Source organism: Polistes dominula, unplaced genomic scaffold (genome assembly GCF_049000335.1).
Source record: "Polistes dominula isolate Pdom_NZ unplaced genomic scaffold, Pdom_raw_medaka contig_16, whole genome shotgun sequence".
Lineage (NCBI taxonomy): Eukaryota > Metazoa > Arthropoda > Insecta > Hymenoptera > Vespidae > Polistes > Polistes dominula.
The window spans coordinates 5,664,196-5,686,078 of record NW_028301040.1 but is presented as its reverse complement, the minus strand read 5'-3'; the positions used below and the strand labels follow the sequence as shown (position 1 = coordinate 5,686,078).

The following is a 21,883-nucleotide window of genomic DNA, read 5'->3' as shown; positions in this document are numbered from 1 at the left end:
AAGAATTAATTTCTAAATAAAAAAATATGAATTAAAAATGTTACGAAACTACTACTTTGATACGTTGTTGGTCAAGGTATATTATTATTATTATTATTATTATTATTATTATTATTATTATTATTATTATTATTATTATTGGAAAAGATGATTAAAGAAAAATATCCTTTTATCTGTCTCATTTCTTCCTTGGTCGTCATGAAATGCACGACTTATGTTGAAACATTTCGTCGATCGTAGGACAACAATAGGAATACTGAATAATGTAAGATAGTGGCAACAAGCGGGCTTCGTAAATAATTCGTAAACCGTTTCTACCGACTCCGATCGTCTTGAACTTTGTCGTTGGGCTCGTGTCTACGACAAGCGCGAGGGGGGTAGTGGTGATGATGGTGGTAGTGGTGGTGGTGATGGTACTTTGGATACCCCGAAAACAATGAGCAATAAAAAAAACGAAAATGGAGAAGTTACTACACGATCGAACTTATGTTCGAAGAGAATAGTTTACTGTTGTTTCTGTCTTGTTACAAAACTCTTTGGAATTATTAAATACAACTCGGAACGTATATTCTGTGTGTGCGTGTTAAAGTATCGATCAGAAAGTACCAAGCTTTTGATAGAAAAAGCTTTCTATACTCGATGATGAATATTAATTGATAAATTATCCATATAATTCTTATTATCAGTTTAAAAAAGAAAAGTTTTCATCCTCCTTTTAACTTTAATTTATTAATTTTTTTTTTATCTTCAAATTCAATATATATATATATATATATACTTAAAATTTATAAATTAAAATTTATATAATAAAATATTATTATATAATAAAATTTTATAATTAAATTATAATATATTTTTATTATTATTATTATTGATTAATAGATATATTCATTTATTAATTCATTTTAGAACATTAATCTATCTAATGAGTATACACACACATACACACGTGCGAGCTTGATGTATATAAGGAAATTATTATTGATTTTCATTTTGATGAAAAAGGGACATGCAATACTTACCGGTATGAATGTATGTGTGTTTCTTCATATCCGATTTTTGGTGAAACCTCTTGCCGCAATATTGACAGGGGTAGGGTCTCGTGTCAGAATGAATTAGAAGGTGAGTGCTGAGCGTGCTCGATCGTTTGAATGCCTTCCCGCATTGTTTGCACTGTAACAAGGATTTCGTGGTTTCTCAGGTTAATACTTTATTCTATAAGTATTATCAGTTGAAAAGTTTTTCTTTAGTTTTATCATATGTTCTAAGAACAAGTAACGGGTTTATCTTCCTTTTTATTTGAATATTCGTAACTGGGACAACCCTTTTTTAGGTAGATATTTAATCCAAAGGACAGGAATTGCGTGATAAAGTAAGAATGCAATTATTATATCTTTTGTCGACTTCATCTCTTTGTTCTTATTTCAATTGAAGAAGAAATTAAGTATTCAAATAGAATGAACTTCCGTTTTCTTTGTATTCTATTTCCTTCATTGCCACTTGTCGGACATCCGACAAAAATCCCTCTCAACGACCCAGTTTTAACATGCATATTTTTCTTTTTTTAACAAATCTTCAGTGTGAGAAAAAAGTGATCTGAATCGATGGATAAAGTAAGTAACTAAGTAAGTAGTTGGTACTTAAGTAAGCGTAAGTAAAGATCTTTGCAGTTGTAATATGAAACCGATCATGTCAGTGAAGGAAAGAAGAGAAGAGAAGAGAAGAGAAAAAAATAAAAGATAAAAGAAAGGAAGAAGGCACCTTAAAAGAGGGCCGCACCACTGTGCTGTGCTGCGCTGCAGTGCGTTGCAGTGCGCTGTAATACGCCGCGTCGGGACGACCAACGCACCTGTGTTCATTTTATCTTCCTCGACTCATTGTAATGAAGGCGCCAGTCGTCACAATGCTACAAGCCAACACGCCGTGTCTCTTTCCGGACAATATATGTACATATGTATTTATGTAGGTTTGTAAGTAGCTGGATAGGGAATCGTTCCTTTACGAACGCTATCCAACTTAAAATAATACTTTTGTATCGAATAATATTTGTCTTGCTTTAATTTTTTTATATTTTTTCTTTGGTTTTACCTTAATTCGATGTTTTGATATTAATACTCCTTTTTTTAAATTTTCTCATAAACGTTTTGTTGTTAATTTTGATGAGATAGAATATACGTTAATTTCATCCGAATTTTATACTATATATAAATCTGATATGTTTTTGGGATTTTACTGTGTTAACCGTTGCAATGGTAAACCTGCACTACTGCGTTAATTTGTTTTCTAACTATTGAATTTTCTTACGATTATTTTTATTTATAAAGACAATATAAAAATATTTTTCAAAAATGAACCTATTTATCAAATATAAAATATTACTTAATTATAAAATATTACTGCCCCTCTATTAAATATAAAATATTACTCAATTATAAAATATTACTACCCCCTCTATTAAATATAAAATATTACTGAATTATAAAATATTACTACCCCACCAATCAAATATAAAATATTACTCCAAATATCTTTTATATATTTTTACATATTTTTCATTGACATTAATTAGAACTATTCGAATCCTTTGTACATTTCCCCTTGATATTTGATTCCCTAGATTTTTAAAAAACGAGGAACATTTGAAACCCTTTACGAAAAAAAGGAATAATACAAATTCAACATTTATTTTTCATACTGTTGTTCACTGTTGTTACGTTAAGATTTCGGTGTGGTAAAACAGAACGGTGGCATTGAATCAGCCCTTTTTTGATCGCCCACCGGCGCAAATACATTCTCCCACTTTAAACATACGAGACGAGAGAGTCTGTGTCTTGTCCTGCATCTTCGGATAATGTTCAAGTGAAACACCAAAACCCGTTCTCTCGCGTGTCCCCGTGGGACGCGTTGTCGAACGTGAAATGACTCGTAAAGGGAGAGAGGAAGTGGGGAAAGGGGGTGTCCCCGATCTTGATCGTGTTGCTTTCATGTGTGGCCCAAAGAAAGAAAGTATAAATAAAATAATGACAAAAAGGTATAGAAACAAAAAAATATCTCTAAAAGAAGAAGAAGAAGAAGAAGTCGATGAAGCCGGTTACGATGAAAACCATCAAAAGTGTGTCTCGAACAAATCCGTACATTCAACATCGAAACTTATATTTTTGTAATATAATTTTTTTTTTTTAATTATTATAAAAAAAAAAAAGTGCACACTGGACGTTATCCTCTTGCTTTTTTAAATTTCTTGAAAAAGAACAAAACAGGAAAAAAAAACAATTCGTGGTTAAAAGTTTGCGTATTGATTTTGGGTTCGCAATATCGATAATAATATAATTATCGGTGACAATAATTAGCAATTACAATTAATGGAGGAATAATTATTATGTACGGTATCGATAACGGTTGAACTTTTTCTTTTTTTATTTTTTTTGTTGTCATTCGAAAGAAAAAAGGGAGGAAATTAAAATACGGTGAAAACGTTCGTCCCGTTTGTAGATCATCGGTAGTGTGAGTGATGAACGGGGCCAGAGGGGTCAGGATTAGAGTGAGAAAAGAGGAAGGACGAAGGAGATAAAAAAGTGAGAGAGAGAGAAAGAGAGAGAGAGAGAGATCGTTAATAAGCACCGCGGCACTTCGTTCATAAGTCGCCAAAGGAAGCGGTGGATTGTGGGAATGAAAGCGGGTAGGAGTGGAGCACGCCATTGTAGTAACACGACACGAAAGTGCTAACTTCCGGTGGCGCTTCGAGACAAAAGGAAAACACAAGACGTCCGCAAACGTTACGAGATGCTGCTGGTTACTGTTACTGTTGTTTTCGTTGTTGTTGTTGTTGTTGTTGTTGTTGTTGTTGTTGTTGTTGTTGTTGTTGTTGTTGTTGTTGTTGTTGTTGTTGTTGTTGTTGTTGTCATTATTACTTGACCGAAACTTTCCCCAAGTAACATCGATACGATTCGTCTAATAAATTGATTTTAATTTCATTTCTTTCATTCATACATTTTTGTTTTATATATTCTGAAGGGGGAATAAAATTGGCAGTTTTGAAAGCATTAGATATTTGTTTTTTATATCTTTTGCTACCAAAAAACAAAAATATTTTTTTATCAAGTATACCCTAAGAAAGAAATTACTATCAAGTTACGATCTTCTTTTGTAAAATAATCTTGTTAAATCCTTGGATACTCTCTTCCTTTTAAGGGTGGTTTGGCATTGGTAAATTTAAAGAACTTTTAATATCTTTTGCAACGAGAAAAAAAAATCTAAAGATATAAAGTAATTTTATTTATCGAGTATACTCAAAATTTTTATCAAGTTACAATCTTCGTTTGTAAAATAATTTTGTTAAATTTTTGGATACTGAAAATGGAATTCGACGTATCCAAAAAATACTAATTATTATATCTAATCTTTTAACTCTTTCTTTTAAGGGTAGTTCCTAGTCAAATCTCTACGAACATGTTTTCACACTTATTCGTTACCAACAGTTATTGAACGATATAATAAAACTGAATAATAAAAAATTCCTTTTGAAACAAATGCTATAAAAGTTGAGCTTGATAGAAATGGTTGGAATTGATCGGTATCGGGTAAAAGGTTTCCGAGTAGCTTTACACGGCAACTTGGTTTGGAAAAATAAAAATCAGTCCTCCGAAATAAAAACTACGTGACGCGTCTGGCCCGCATATCCTAATATGTCCGCATTACAGTTACGTGTCGGACGTAAAACCACTGCTGAGAGAGTTCGAGCTACCATCGAATCGCACGTAATTACGACGTAGCCTCTTACCGATCACCGATACGTACTTACATATATGTATATATATATATATCTATATGTACGTATGTAACACGTCAAAACATTTGACCCGTTTCCTCGGCACCACCAAACTCCTGGGGGTACTTATATACTTTCGCAGGAATTTCAGATCGCGTGACTCTTCAAAACTCTCTCAAAATCGGCATAATCAAAGACACATTTTCGTCGTGTTACTTCTTTTCACCAAGTAATCGTAAATTTTCATTTATTTTTCTTTTTTGTTTTCTTTTACATTCAACACAAGTCAAATAAAAAGAAAAAAAAACATGAAAACTAAAGGAGAAGGTTATACCTATTAAAAAATTGAATATTACCAGTAATTATTCTCATAATATACCATCTATTAAATGTTCGTCATTTTGTATTTATCATATTAACAAATAACAAACTGATATAAAGAAAAATTGAATATTACCTTGAATTTCCCCTATAATATACCATCCATTAAATTTTCGTCATTTTGTATTTATCATGTTAACAGTTAACAAACAAATATAAAATAATTCTTTATATCGTTTATACTTAAAATCAATTTTTCCTTTGAAAGATTCTTTAAAGAAAAAGCTCATATCGTAAAATGTTAACTTGCCCGTATATAATTGTATATATATATATATATATATATATATATATATATATATATATATATGTACGATTTCTCATGGGTCTTGCAAATTGATCGTAAAAAGAATCAGGTAGGTCGATTAACTTGGGCAAATCGGCGTCGCAATGGTGTCTTGATTTTCTTTTTTCGTAGTTGCAAAGAAGGACGACGTTGAACGTTTAAAAAGATCGAAAGAGTCGATTGGAAGAAGAACGTGCACGCGTACACCTTCACGCATACATATGTCCTGTTACGACGCCGAGGGTCTTGATCTTCGATCTTCTTCGAAGAAGATACGCGATTGCTCTTAAGAATGAAAGAAGAAGAAAGAAAATAAGGAAGGAAGGAAGGAAGGAAGAAAAGAATCGTGGCGTTCGAGTTGGATGGAAATCGAACGTTTGTTGCTTTTTACGTTCACGCAAAATAAGAGTATGCCGATAAAAGTCTACACACGAGCTCGTAAAATCCACGTTCGTACGGTAAACCCACGCACGAGCCACCTAAAGGTGCACATTGACTATACAGAAAGAATTTCTGTGTATGTGTGTGTGTATGTGTCATGAAAGGTAGCTTCGAGATTTCCAGGACCGATACCACTCGACTTCCTCGAAGGCCTATCGTTGATCTTTGGTGCTCAACGATTCGCGCTTCTCGACGAGGACAATATTCATTTTTCTGATCCAGTTAAGTTACGACATTTCATAAAATCCTATCATGTTAACTTCCCTAATAGATAATTCAACTTATATCATTTTTTTCCTAATTAAAACACAATTACTTGTTTTATTTATATGTTATTTCTAATAGTTGTTGAATGGAGCGGTCGTGCTCAGGGACGGGAACAATGGTGAAATTTGGTATTTGCGGCAATGAACTTTCGGGTTTCTAATGCCAATTAATAATAATAATAATAATAGTTGTTGCATTTGGATCATCTACATTATTGTAAAATGTTTGTAATACTTTCAAATTTACGAATTTATTAATCCTTATGAAAAATTAGGTAAATATGATGTGACTCACCTGAAAGCTTCTTTCGGACGACGATGGTGGGGTGAGAGGTGAATGATGAATTTGTCTATTGATAATCGAAGTAGCCAAAGGATTCCTAGAAGATGGTGCTTTAGTTTCTCTAGCCTCTCTTTCGCAAACCGAACCAGGTGACCAAATTTCATTCTTCCTGGTGATATTAGAAGATACATCGTTTGGTTTGGTACTAAGATTTAATGGTACTTCTTCTTCTGAAACATAATATCACCGTTGATTTTAAATTATACGCAAAAATTTAAACGAAACAAAAATATATATTTAACTGTGCTATTTAGGAAAAAATAAAATAACTAGTACTCGTGATTAAAAATAAAAAATTACTGCGTGGTGATTAGTTTTTCCTCAAATGATAGTGCAATCTTTTAGGAAAAAGAATATAGTCTGAACGAGTCACTAAAAAACAAGAAAATTTGCTCTGCTTTGCGTCACATTTCCTCTTCCTTCTCCACCACCACCACCACCTCCTCCTATTCCTCTTTGCCTCATATTAACACGAATATTCGAATAAATGAGTAAGGAAAAAAATAATGAGAGAGTACTAGGCCGTTTATTCTTATCGAGTTCGCTACTTAACTATTTGCTATCTTTTATGGACACATCGTAAACGCGTTATAATGTGTCGGATATGTATTTTAAAAAACATTTCTTTTTCCTATAGTCGTTCTGAATGGCCAAAATTTTTATAACCCGATATGAATGAAAATAACAACAACAAAAATAAATATATGCTTAGTCATTCATGTCCCATAAATTAAATAAAAAACATACTTGGACAAAATTAGTATCTCATGTACGTTCAATAATATATATTTAATTATTTATATATCTTATGTAATTAATAATTATTTATAATTACTGGGGTTGATCGTATATTGTAAGGAACTTTGATAACTTAATTTGCAAATGAATTGAATTAATGACATTTTCTTAAAAATACTCTCACAATTCGATTATTAATTTATTTATATTAATAAATAGAAAACCGAAGAAAAACAAACAATATTTTTTTAATAATAAAAAATTGTCGGTATAAGCGTGAAATGACGAGTAAAAAGAAAAAATGTGTAATATCGCATAGCTAGTTTTCAAAGAACATTATCGAAAAATAATAATTGGCGACTGGAAAAAACCTCGTCGATGTTGTGTTAAAAACATATATACACATATATACATACATACACACATTAAAATAAAAAATAATGCTTTTAAAACGGTAACAGCTGCACGATTAACTTTTGTTTTAGCCTCCATTGCCGATCGTCTACGACCAATTCGTAAGCTATTTACGAGCTTACGTTACGTACGGAATTGTCCTACTATAATATATATTGTCTTCTTATCCGATTCCTCGTAATCACGCGAATGATAGTCGAACGAAACGAAGTGTTGTCGTCGTCGTTGTGTCATACTTATTAATTATTTCTACTATTTTAAACAATCCTAACAGAATTTTTCAACATCAACAACAACAAAATGCGCAACATAATTTTCATAAAATATAATATACGAATATTATAATTAATATTTAATATTTAATATTAATATTAATATTAATATTAATATTAATATTAATAATATTAAAAATTTAATAACAATAATAATATTAATATTTAATATTAATTAAATATCATAATCTTCACTGTAGTCTAAATAATTAAAAAGTAAACACACGATTGCACTTTGCTATATATTTTAACTTAAAAATATTTTTTTTAAATAAATTATAATCAATAGCAAAATCTTAAAACAAGTATGACAATATAAAAATATATGAAAATTTGTTGGTGTAATAAATAAAATTATTGTAAAATAATTAGATAATAATTATTCATAATAAAAATGTCTTACCAATTGGTACTTTTTCAACAGCACATCTCGGTGATCCCGGTTTGACTGGACTAAGAGGTTCCGGATGAATGGGCGAACAATTGGCAACCGGTGTTGTCTGTTGAGGTGGAATTCTTAACGGCGGCAGAAGGGAATGCGGCAACAGAAGGCCTACGTTTCGGGCCCACCAAGTGGTCCCGGACGTCGCGTAACCACCGCTATACATCAGGCCGCAACGCATCTCTAAAATAAGAATGCACCTTTTCTTTTTTTATGTTAGCTCGAACGAATATATCCTATCGAGAAAAACACAAATTCATTCTTAAACTAATGCATTTTGATGTAGTAGCGAAAAATTAGATCATTTAATTAAATATCAATTATTATTTAAATATTATTGTCTAATATTTATATTCGTAAAAAAAAAATCTATCAAACTTTACGATATCCCTAAATACACTTTTATTAATTTATAATATTTAATTTGATTGTCTTGTTTTTTGAAATGATATACCGATAAATAAATTTTATAATTATTTATATTTTTTATATTTTATAATTTTTAATTATTTATACATTTGAAAAAAAGATTTCTCGAGTGAAAAGAAATTGATTGTCTTACCTCGCGCAGGTAAATTCGCGGTATGGGGTAAATTTTGTAGTCTCAAGTCCGAACCATAACCAGATACGAGTGTGAAAGCACTGAAACGATCCTGAACAGGTACGCAGAAGTTCGAGGGAGGATTAGAAGATGCAACACTGCTAGCACTGCTACCCGGAGCCCCAGGACTCCAAGGAGAAGGTGGTAATGTCACATTCGGACTACTTGGAGGAGATAGGGTTGCCGGGGGTGATAATGCTCCCACCGGAACTCCTACAGGATCGCTGTGAAGTTCCGGTTTCATGTGCCAAGTTCGCGGTACCGCTTCTGAAATATTCGCATCTATCAATACAAATTTTCTTCTTTTAAAATATAATTCATTCTTATTTAATTAATAAATCATTTGAAAATAATTGAATGTAATCAAGTTAAAGAAAAATTAAACAAATAGAAATAACAAATGTTACGATTTTAAATTGAAATACGATTTTAAAATAATTGCGAAACTATTTATCCGACTATGACAATGGGTATTGAGGTAGTCAACCCAGAAAACTGGTAAAAGTAAATGTGTGACGTCACTCCTTGATAAATTGACGGAAGACAATCAAACTGGGCTATCTTCCTCGAAGAAGCATCGAAACGTTGCTCGATATCCGAGCCGGTTAATGATAGTCGAACGTTCGGTAAAACCGGTATTCGATACGCTCACGATGACACGAAGGAGTTGCACCAAAGTAAAAATAAGTAAAGCTGGTGCATATATATCTATAGATATAAGTTACACGCGAGTACACGATCGTTAATTCAACGTAACCCGAAAAATTCAAGATCAGTAATATCTGGACCGAGAGTAATTATCGATAATTCGAATATCTTCTTCTCAAGAGAGAGAGAGAGAGAGAGAAAGATGAAAAAGTGTTAGCGAAAGGATAACAGGCCAAGAGAAAGTGTAGATCGGAAAGTAAATGAACAAGGTGGGGTGATAAGGGGTACAGGGATGAGATTAAGAATTGACCAGTTTTCAAGTAACTTGATTCAAGTTCTTATTTTTCATTATCTTATTTCGATAAGATATCGTAACGTTTATACGAACTTGATGTGTTTGGATTTGGCACGAGCGAGCTTTCTCATTAAAATATTGCCGAACCTGGCCGACCTAAAAGGAAGTGAATAAGAGTACAAGTATATATTTCTATATATATATATATATATATATATATATATATAAGTCACTATTTACGAGGTCCGATGTTATAAATTCAATCCCAATTTAAAGGTTCAAGGTGTATGATCGAAAACAAGTCTTTCGAGCTTTCCCTTAGGCACGACGTTAATTCATTTACCATGCATACTAATTCGTTTTTCTTTGTAAGATACTCGTTAAGAGGAAATATGTATATATTTTTTTATACTTGATACTGTAATATCGATTTTTTTAAGGATAATTATACGATTTAATTGTTATGATAACGATTATGATAACGATTTAAGCAAACATTTTTAAATGATAAGATAAACGATATTTTTATATATGCAAGTAATTAAATAAAAATATGTAATCATTTGATTTGTGATTTAAGTAAATGATTAAAATATTTCCCAATGAAATTGTTGCAATTTAGGACAAATTTGAGGTGTAATTTTGGGTTGAGAGTTGTCGTGTAAAGGTGTAATCTTACTGAACAATAAACCACATTTTTTTTACGTGTTACACTCGTAAAACCTCACATGAAACAAATATAACACTAACCATAAGAACTTAACAATTTGAAAGTAATTTTTCGCAAATAAATAATTAAATATATTTCTTAAAACAAATAAGAGAAATTTAGAACGAAAATACAAACCAGACACTAAAGACAAATTGATTTTCAATTAGCCAACAATTTTTAACGAAAAATTTAGAATATGAATACTTATCGTGGTATAAATTTTTCATTGTAAAAAGAAAAAATGTATTTAGGATAAATCGGATGACAACGATTAAACGAAAAAAATGAGTATTATCTATAGTATTTAAATATAGCTCGATGCGTCAACGATTGTTCATCGTGGTGTATCTACACACCCCCACATTGGAGGTTGTGGTGGTATAGTCGTTCAAAAACAAGCCAACACTTAAGTACTTACATATATACTATATCGGCCAAACAGCGAAATGAATTATATATGTCGCATGGTGTGTGCGTGCACATCCTGTATCGTCCTAGCTGACTCGTCGGGAGACGAGATTCTAATCTTATGTTAGGTCGACCAGGCGTGATTGCTCACGACGCGAGTGAGAGTATAATAAAACCTGCTGAAAATATACGTGTTCCTAAACATGTGTATGTGTGTTATACATAATAAACACACATATACGTATTTAATCACATGTAAACGTGCATAAGAAAGTATGCTCTATGTGCGTGCAGAAAATTTCGAGTGTCTCCTGGGAGGGGGTGGCTGAGGGATGACCAGGGGGTGTTGTAAAAAAGGGAAAAGATAAAGTGGAAAAGTTGATCTGAAATTTGCACTATTTTTCCTATCACTAGGACTACGCTTGAAAGTGTCATTTTTATAAATAAAAAATTAGACGAATCGTTGGTAATAAACGATTTTTATGATTAACGGTTGTTGGTTGGCAACCCGTGTAAAACCGTCTCGCGTGCAAGAAGACAGGATCTATGAGGTTTCATGTGATTCCAGAATATATTTAAAATACTGACGTTCCAGATGATACCCATCGACCATACGTGTGTGTGTGTGTGTGTGTGTGTGTGTGTGTGTGTGTGTGTGTGTGTGTGTGTGTGTGTGTGTGTGTGTGTGTGTGTGTGTGTGTTCACGTCGAACCCAGTTACACGTTTTAAAGCATAGACAATAACCTAACGTTCTATACTACAAACTTGACAATTTATTATTTCTATATCGTTTCAAATTTCAATACTACAAATAGATATACAATTTTCACATACATAATTTATATTATCTGTAATTTACAAATGATCGATTAATGAAAACTATGTCAATGAAGTTGTATATCGTTTCTTTTTCTTTTTTCTCTAAACGAATAATAAAGATTTACGTATCAATACTTGTTTCTGCTTTTTAGAATTACCTTCTTTTTTTTTATTTATTCCTATTTTTATTCTTTCTTACTTTAACAATGATAAGAATACGCGTGTCATTTTCAAAGTCTAATTAGACTAAAATATTCAACACGACTGCGTCGTATCAAGATGTTAAAAATGGTCTCTTATTGAAAAAATGAGTACAGAAATATTTTCTTTGATACGTTTCTACGAAATAGATTAAAAAAAAAAGAAATGATGAAGCGATGTTTCATTAAAAAAAATTATCGTTGAAATTTGTTTGATAACAAATAAGAAGGAATTTGAGTATCATCAATTCAATAATTATATGTATAAGTATTTAAATAAGTATAATAAGATAGTATATATTTAATTACAAAGAAGACGTAAGACGTATAATCTTTTCTAAAGAAATTCTTTGACCTCGTTCAAAAACAACCGGCTTCAAATATTATTACAATTGATCTAATCGTGATTGAAATCTTATTTGCTTTTTTTATGTTTATATATGTGTATGTATGTATGTGTGTGTATACTATATATTATATTTTTTAATTTCTCTTCCTTATCTCACCGATTACTCGTGAGCCGCTTAATTTGTTTGAATGAAACTAAACGATCCGTTCTATTTTGACATTTGGAAGATTTTCTTTCATTACATTTAATTGGATGCCGTTGTTAACTAATTATCATAAGAGTTGGGACAAATGTGTTTTCTGCATTTGCGATAATATCTGCTTGAAGAGAGTGTTATGGCAACGATTATCATTATCATCACATCATCATCATCATCTGATCATCATCATCATCATCATCATCATCATCATCATCATCATCATCATTAACACTGTGTCATACGATATTTACGCAATCGCAATTATTAATCCGTCGAGTGAGCATGTTACAATTGTGTGTATAGTATATACATATATATATAACTCAATTATGGTTTACAAATAATTACTACTACGTAGGAGAAGAAGGGAAATAAAAATAAAAAAAAGAGAAGAAAAATTGTAACAACTGATCAAACACTACGATATATTGCATAGTTGTAAACGATCGAGCATGATCAAGAAAAAAAAATTAAATAAAGGAAATAACAAAAAAAAAAATAATAAAATATTCAAGGTTTTTTTCTTTCTTTTTTTTCATTAACGATAGCAATCGCATAATATACTCGTAGGTGTGCTTTCATTCGATCATGTATTAGAAAAAGAAAACAAAAAAAAAGAACATAATAATCATTCTAATCATTCTATTAAATATCATTCATTTTGAATAAATCTGTTTGAAGATTTAAGCGACTACATTCTTGCATAAAAGATAAGTATAAGTAAAGTGGTTTTAACGAGTTGTCGATTGATTTGCATAGATAAAGTCTTTCATTAATACCGAGTTTTACATTGTTGTTACCGGATGTGCTAATTATTTACGAGATTATATACGCATACATTTAAAATCGTCGTAACTTTGTTAAAATGAAAATGAAAAGAACAAAAAATATATATTGCATATATGCACTATATCTGTTAAAGTATTTTACCCAAAAGGGATTTCATCGTTTTTGATAGATCGAACACATTTATTAAATGTAACTTATTATGTTAATTAAAATTATCCATCTCTCGTTCTATCGCACGTTATATATCTTCTTGTTCATTTTTTATTCTTGCATAATTTATAATATACATGATATGATAAAGTTGAAAAATACAAATAACAAAATACATTATTTTCTATAGAAAAAAAAAGTATATAAATATCTTAAAACGCATAATTATAATCAATTTAAATGAAAAAAAAAAAAGAAATGATTTTAATCGGAATACAAATATTTCTAACCGTTTCAATTCGTACTTAAGTAAACACGTGTTTTAAAAAGTAAGCACTCTCGCGTACTTAAAAAACATTTTATCACAAATTGACTGCGAGTTAACAGCAAAGCTTTTCAAGGAAAAAGAAAAAAAAAGAAATAAGAAAAACACGAAAAGTAATAAAAATCTGGATTGAAAGAGTGTGTCTATATATGTGTGTAGGTGTGTGTCAATAAAAAAAACTTAACATGTGGCATCGAGTGAAAAAATAAAAATTAAAGAAAAAGAAGAAAAAAAAAAGAAGTGAAAAAACGGAAACATCCTCGGCTAAAATGTTAATAGCGAATACGATTGCGTTATCGTTTGATGAATATTCATGGAAATCTCGAAATAGTCATGAATCGGGGCTGGGATTGATAGGAACTTATTGACACTCGTTAAATAGGCCGAAATTTGTTTATCCAAGTGTTGAGAAGATTTTTTTAGGGAAAGTTTTTTTTTTCTTTTTCTCTCTCTCTCTCTTCTTTCCTTTTTGTTAAGAAGAATGCACGGAAGGAAGAAACGATATATAAAAAGCAGAACGCAAACTATACCATGAAATTTTAACGTTAAAAAAATAAAAATCTAAATTTTAAAACATAAACTCTTTACAATTTTTCATTTACGACCTACCTACTCAATTTTCAAGTAATGCATAAGTGTATGTATGTTAAATGATAGAAAATGACTAATACTAAACGTTACCAATTAACGATGACTTGCTTTTTACGTATTAACACAGACGCGTTTAGTTTTATTCGATAATTTTCTCAATAATTGATGCTACCACGTGACTCTCCAAAAGATAACCGGTTATATTTTCATTCTTTTTTTTTCTTTTTCTTTTTCTTTTTTAACATTTCATTTTTTTAATACGTGTAATATCGTTAGCCAAGGAAAAAACTAGTTCAATGTTACTACACTAGTTTGAAATCAAATGACAAAATAATTTATAATAAAAAAAATCTCAAATATATTTCATTATTGTACGTAGCAACAAAATAATAATAATAATAATAATAATAATAATAATAAATGAAACATTGAAAATTGATTTGTAATTTAATACATGCATATTATGAACTATGACTACCGACAATTTCTTCATTAGCCTTATTACATTATTATTCATTTAATTGGTAATTGTCATTAATAAAAAATTCATGACTTACCACACATCACGTTCCTAATCGCAATGGCAACGTAAACACGTCAAAACCTTGCTACGAAATCAGGGCTTCCTCTTCTTCTTCCCTCCGTTCATGTAGGAAAAGTTGAACGATCGTCCAACTACTACCTGCTTTTTTGATCTCTTACACTTCTCCCAGAAATTACAGAAACCAGTTTTCCAATGCGTCAATGGAATGCTTTATCAAAATATATTGAAGGAAAATATCCTTGACTTATATTCTTCTTCTTCTTATTCTTCAACTTCTTAATCCTTTTTTTCTCGAAATAAAACGTTAACCCTCCCTGTGGTAGAGAGAGAGATCAAGATATAGAAGGAGAGTTTTACCACATGGTTGACCCAGGTCAACCTTTGGACCAATTGTCCAATTTGTTCAATTGTGACAGGACAATTCAACGTAAGACGGAACTTATTGAAAAATACATACAAAAGAAATATTTTCTTTTTGATTATTAATTTTAACTGACACTCGACAAATTCAAAAACTACTCGTATATCTTCCTATCTTTGATAATATAATGTGTCGTACAAAATGACAATCGAAGAAAATCGAGAGAAAGATGATAATTATAATTAACGAAGATAAATTTGAAAGATAATATCAAGAAAAAAGAAGATCAGAAAAATTGTCTATGATCTATCGAAATCGTTGTTTTCTATCGTTTTCTTTCTTTGTTTCTCTTTCTCTTTATTTTTCTTAGATTCGTCACCCGGTGTCGTGTCCGCGTGCGCAAGATATTGGAGTGTCCTGGCTAAGAGCAGGACCCTGACTGACCCCGGTGAGCCCGAGGAGGGTACGAACGGTCTCGTATAGTGGCGTGCGCGCCGGTAGCTTCCCCTTACCTGCTCGGGTTTCTCTCTTCTCACCTGCGCACCCGTGCGTGTCTTCCTTCATGCGTGTATGTATACAAATGTAAGACATGTATACGCATACTACACACACAACTTATCCAAAGACCACGCCTACCACTCCGCTACGAGCTTTTCAACGGGACAAGACTTTTATAGTAGAAGGGGCAGCACAATTTCTTTCTTTCTTTTTCTTTCCTTTTCTATCTTTTTCTATCCTCTGATGGATGCACATTTGATTCCTTTACATTTGCATAAGTGTCTCTCTATACTCAATTCTTTTTTTTTTCTATCATACACATACACGATTTTAAATTAGTCTCCCCAACCTGATGAAAATAAAAAAATAAAATGTGTATCTTCACCACTTTCTGAATCCTCGTTGGCAAGTTTATCTTAGTAAACCTGATAAGAGAAAAATGGTAGGTCACATCAAGGATTGACCTATTCGATTGATTAAAAAAAGAAAAAAATTATTTACAAATTTTGTCTAATTTTTATTCCATTTTGTAATATTCATTTTTCTTCTGTACAATTTGTTTGTAGAAGAAAAAATGAGAGACACGTGTAATATTGCATTATTTCAATGTCATCGAATATAATCATCGTAATTCTCATTCCCTGATAAGTAGTCGTAAAAGAAAATTTAAATGACAATTTACAATTTTAAATTTCAAGAACGTCAACTTCAATCTGATATCTATTGAAATGCGTTGACCAGTATTTATTTTAATATTTATTTATAATATTTTCTTTCTTACGAAACTCACAAAAAGAAAGAAAGAAAGAAAGAAAGAAATTGATTTCATTTTGAAAGAGAAGTATGAAAAATGAAGGTAATCACGATGATTAATCAGCCCACTGTCGTATACTTTAATCGCTTTTCTTGGTAAGAAGGAACTGATTGATTTGAAACGGTACATCGAAAACGCAATGATCGTTCAATTACGTTTTAAAAATAATATTACGACGGAAGAAGGAACATCATGGGGTGTGGGGGGACGATCATTTCCTTGTAAAGATCGTCGACTCATCGAGATTCATCTTGAGCACTCAATCGACATATATATATTATATCGGAGAAAGGTAGACCCCGAAATTGTGAATGTTGTTGATTGACCACCACACCAGGAGAATCATCATACTGAATGAACAGTTAAGTATATTATCTCTCATTTTTTTTTTTTATAATTCATAAGAATACTCTAAATGACTTCATTTGCAAACTAAATCAAATGAATGTGCAATTAAATGACCGTATAAATAAAATGACAATTTAGATATTAGAAAATAACAAATGGCGTTTATCTATTGAACAGGTAGTTGAGAGAATCCATCTTGAATACCCATTTCATCTCTTGAAGCTGATCGGCCCACCACACCAATGAGCATGAGCACGACGACCAGGTACGTCTGTATAGTATATGTGTGCGCGCGCACTCAAGATCCGCGAGCAGATTTGATTCGGCAAAGCGTGCTGGTGACGAGAGTGGTGGTGGTGGTGTTGTTGTGTAGTAGTAGTGTGTTGGTAATGGAGGTGGTGGATTTAGTATAAGAAGTAGGAGAGACAGAAGTGCGTCGGCGCCGTAACACTCACAGCAAAAGGTAACACAGAGAAACAAGGCCGCCTCCTTGTTACCGGACCGCCTAGTTTTAGATTTAGATCCCACCTTTTCGTTCTCTTCGATCGTCTCCCCCTCACTTACCCCCCTTCATTACAAACATTCTTTCTTATATAGCTATCCAAATATTTCATTATTTATGTATGTATTATACAATATCTAATATGATGAGATATGAACTGTTACGTGTATGCAAATAAAGTATGCGTTTATATTGAAGTATTTTTAAGTACTTAAGATATTAGTACCTTAATTATTTTATATTTGTAATATATATCAGTATTATAATCATTTTTTTTTTACAATAGTCTTATTATATAATTTAACTAAATTGTTAAGTACTTTGATTGATAACGAACATGTATTTACCAAAATATAATATAACATAGATAATTAAACATGAATAATAAAATAATAGTAATCTTAGGTATTTATATAAGAAAATATGTCCTTTTTGGTATCATCAAAAACAGTTGTAGTTATGTATAAACTTCGACGTATAACTGACACAATACAACGACGAAATTACCATCGCAATGGGACGAGCTGGTGGAAAACTAGGTGAAACAGCTGTGAGAACAATACTCATCGTCTATAGTTGAAATTCTTTTTCTTACCCTGTTCCAACCGTTCGTCCAGTATTGCTCATAGTCTAACTCGTTTCATCTGGTCTTCTTCTTCTTCTTCTTCGTCTTCTTCTTCCTGGCCTCCACTACTTCTTCCTTCTTTTTTCACCTCCTTCCTCGAGGTTACTTTACATCGAGGTTACGCGATACATATGTGTGCGTGTGTGGTTATAGAAGCACTGCAGGTGCACTTACCTGCTGGTCTCTCTCTCTCTCTCTCCCTCTTGTTAATGTTTCATCGTCAACGTTCAACGTCAAAGACGTAGTAGTCAACTGCTACACAACTACATTCATAGATTATTATGTAAGTTTCACTTATCAAAACTCCAACACTTATTTGCCAATGCTGCCCCATCCTTATCGTTTGATAACAATAAATGGTAATTTGTTTTTTTTTGTGTTTTAAATTCGCGGAAAGTCTTTTAATATTTGTTTCTTATTAAATGATTTTTACAATTTCAAATGAAATTAATCGTTTGGAAAATTTTTCCATTACTAATGGAGAAAAAAACCGAAAATAAGTAGACATCGTGTGAATTAGTCATAATGATTGTAATCTAACGTTACGTAAAAAAAAATGGTTATCGCTGTTTTTTTTAAATAACACCTTGAACACTTTTACAGTCTATATATATATATATATATATATATATATATATATATATATATATATATATATATATATATGTATATATATGTATGTATATACAGATCAAAGATTTGTGATAATTTTAGTTAAAACTTCATATTTTTTTTTTATGAAATTTGTGATAAATAAAACACGTCTCATTAGATATGAGGATTTTTTGATCAATTTTTTAAAAATATTTTATAAAAATTTTGTATTAACTGGACAAAGTCCATTGACTTGTCTAATTAAATATGTATACATTATTAATGATTGTTAATCATTTTCTAATACACTATTTCCTGTCAGATAGTAATAAATTGTCTGACAACGTGCGATATAAGGAACAAAAATGTTCCAACGTTGACAGTTTTATACAGTTATGTATAATTTTGAAGTTTAACTAATGCAAATGTTATGATTTCAAACGATTTAACGATCATTCATTTGTTAATTTGTTAGAACAACAAAATAAAGAAAAATTTTCTTTAAAGTTTTCTTTATTCGAAATATAAACAAAAAATTGTAAATGAGAGCAATGCAGAAATTGGAGAAAAAAAAATAAGAAAAAGATTGACTCTTGTTTTTTTTTTATCTCACACGCATTTTGGCTTTTATACCTAAATATATACATAACTGTATATGCGTACATGCATGTGTGTGTGTATGTGAAAAGATTAAAAGTGGTTAGTATAGAAAAGAAAGAGAACAGTTTTCGTTTCGCCGCAAAAAAAACTTTCTCGCCATTCAATTGAACCAGAAAGGATACAATCTCTCTCTCTCTCTCTCTCTTTCTATTTTTTTTTTATTTTTCTTTTGGTCATTCTTTGTCGAAAAAGTCTGAATTTTTGTATAAAGTTTCACGAGTCCATTATTTACATATACACTTACTAATAAGTTATTTTGCATATTCGATCTTTCAATGAATTTTATCTACTTATTTTGTGGTGTCAGACATAATAAGTTGTTACAGTACGTTTTACTAATTGTAAAAATAGTTTTACAAAATAAATAAAAGTATCTTTTTAACCCTTTACCTTTCTATAAATTCTTTGTCTTTCAGAACCTAAAATTAAAAAATACACCTGTCAACGAAAAGCATCAAATTCAATTTCTCATTCGTGCACAAATATAAAATGTTGATTAACCCTTTGAGTGATGAATACTTTTAACTAAAATGGTTTGTAGGAACGGAATAATTGATTAATAATAAATTATATTTAATAATTAAAGTTTTTCTTTCTACAAATATAATTTAATTAATTAATATAATAATATCAATATTAATAATATAATAATTAATATAATATATTAATATTAAGTAATATTATATTATATAATAACATTATTAATATAAATTATATTACATTATTTTACATTAATATTAACAAACACATACATGCATTGATAGACCACCACTCCGGTAATTTTTACCAAACGCATATATGCGTCTATAGCACTCTAAGGGTTAATCATTTTAAAATGTTTTTTTATTTATTTTTTTTCTAAATTGACATCCTTTCATTCATTTTTAGAATCAATAAATTGTTCCATAACGTAGAAAAATGGAACTTTCGCGGATATGAAAATAAAGAAAAAAGGATAATAAAAAAAATTGTAACCAACGTATCTTTTTAAGCTATGCGTGATCCAGTTGTCCTGCCCACCTTCATTCGAGGTCTTGGAGATCAACCAACTCGATTCCGGCCCCAGTTTTCGTAATTCACGGGAAGTTTCGCAATATTCAGAAACGACTGTAAAACGCCCGTAGACGCCCACCGTGCTGATTCTCTTTTGGACTCTTTACTCTTCATTTAGAATACCTTCTTAAAGAAGGATGACTCTCCCTATAATAACCGGAAATCATCTTTTGTTCTCTTTTCATTCTTCTTTTATCTTTCTCCCACTTTTGATAAAACCATACGCACGTTGGGTCCGCCTTTTCTCTCTACAAATTTATTTCAAATAAATTGTTAAATAATTAATAATCAATATTAAATAGCTTTTCTTGTTTTACTAAATTTATTAAATAGGTATAAATAATTATTTATTATTTATTATATTAAATATATAAAATTATGCATCTAAAATATGCTTTGGTACTAACATTGACAATTCTAAAAGTGAGAATAAATAAATTAATTTTATATTAAATTTTATTAATATAATAATATAAAAAATAATACAAATTCATATTTCTTTCTATCTTTCTCTCTCTTGAAACAATTAGCATAATTAGTAAGAGAAATCGATGGGATATGCCTAAGTATAATACTCACTTACCAATGTGCATATCAAAATATCAAAGTACATACCCCATATTCTTGTTATGGAAATCACTCGAGCTTAAGGCATAATTAACAAAGTATACCGTCTTAATTATGGTTAATTATACAAAAAGAGGCCTCAATAAAATGAACACTTAACCATTGCTTTTGGTATTTCATTGGCACGAGCTACGAACCTTCGTATTGAATCATGCTTTCTCTCTCGTTTATTCTATCAAATTAAATTCAATTTCTTTTTTTTTCTTTCTTTCATTCTTTCTTTTTCTTGAAGCCAAGGTTAAAATCGGTTCGCAAATAAATACGATGAATAAAAAGAAAGGGTCGTTTCATCGATGGGAAACTCAAATTGCAGGTGCAAGTAAGAATGCCTAATAAGCGTGGTCTTTTGAACAAGAAAAGTGAGAGAAGATTGAGAAGTGATGCCAGGACGATTCGTGACTCCTTTTTTGAAAAAGTCTCGATCAACTAAAGAACCAAAGAGAGAGAGAGAGAGAGAGGAGGAGAGAAATAATTAATGAATATTCGTAATTACCATACGATTAAAAGAACGTACATACGGACAAGTAGAAGATGCTGACACCAAGAACACACGAATCGCATGTCACCTTCAATATTTCCCGTTAAGAAAGCCATGCTCCTATTACATCATAAAATAAAAAGAAAAAAGCATAAATATGTATCTACGTACAAGATCATATTCAAATTTATCATATTATTATCTTTAAAAGATAAGATGTAGGTAAAAGGGATATAAATTTCACAATAATTATTACATGCAACGATATTATACGTCAGGAAAAAGAAAATTATTGGTTTGTCTTGATTTTTGTATTTTTATGGTTTAGTTAAAGAAATATTT

The 21,883-nt window shown here is 30.8% G+C and overlaps 1 protein-coding gene across 1 annotated transcript in view; it reads right to left on the bottom strand.

Moving 5' to 3' along the window:
• The window catches only part of LOC107066273 (uncharacterized), a 29,689-nt gene extending 13,963 nt beyond the window's left edge, over window positions 1-15,726 (bottom strand). Inside the window, exons 1-5 of the mRNA XM_015320749.2 lie at window positions 14,995-15,726; window positions 8,914-9,219; window positions 8,313-8,534; window positions 6,438-6,655; window positions 1,023-1,173 (exon numbers count right to left, since the gene is read on the bottom strand). Of these exons, the coding sequence (XP_015176235.1) occupies window positions 1,023-1,173; window positions 6,438-6,655; window positions 8,313-8,534; window positions 8,914-9,219; window positions 14,995-15,001 (904 nt within the window). The 5' untranslated portion in view covers window positions 15,002-15,726. The remainder of the gene's footprint in view (window positions 1-1,022; window positions 1,174-6,437; window positions 6,656-8,312; window positions 8,535-8,913; window positions 9,220-14,994) is intronic.
• Window positions 15,727-21,883: the final 6,157 nt, after the last annotated feature.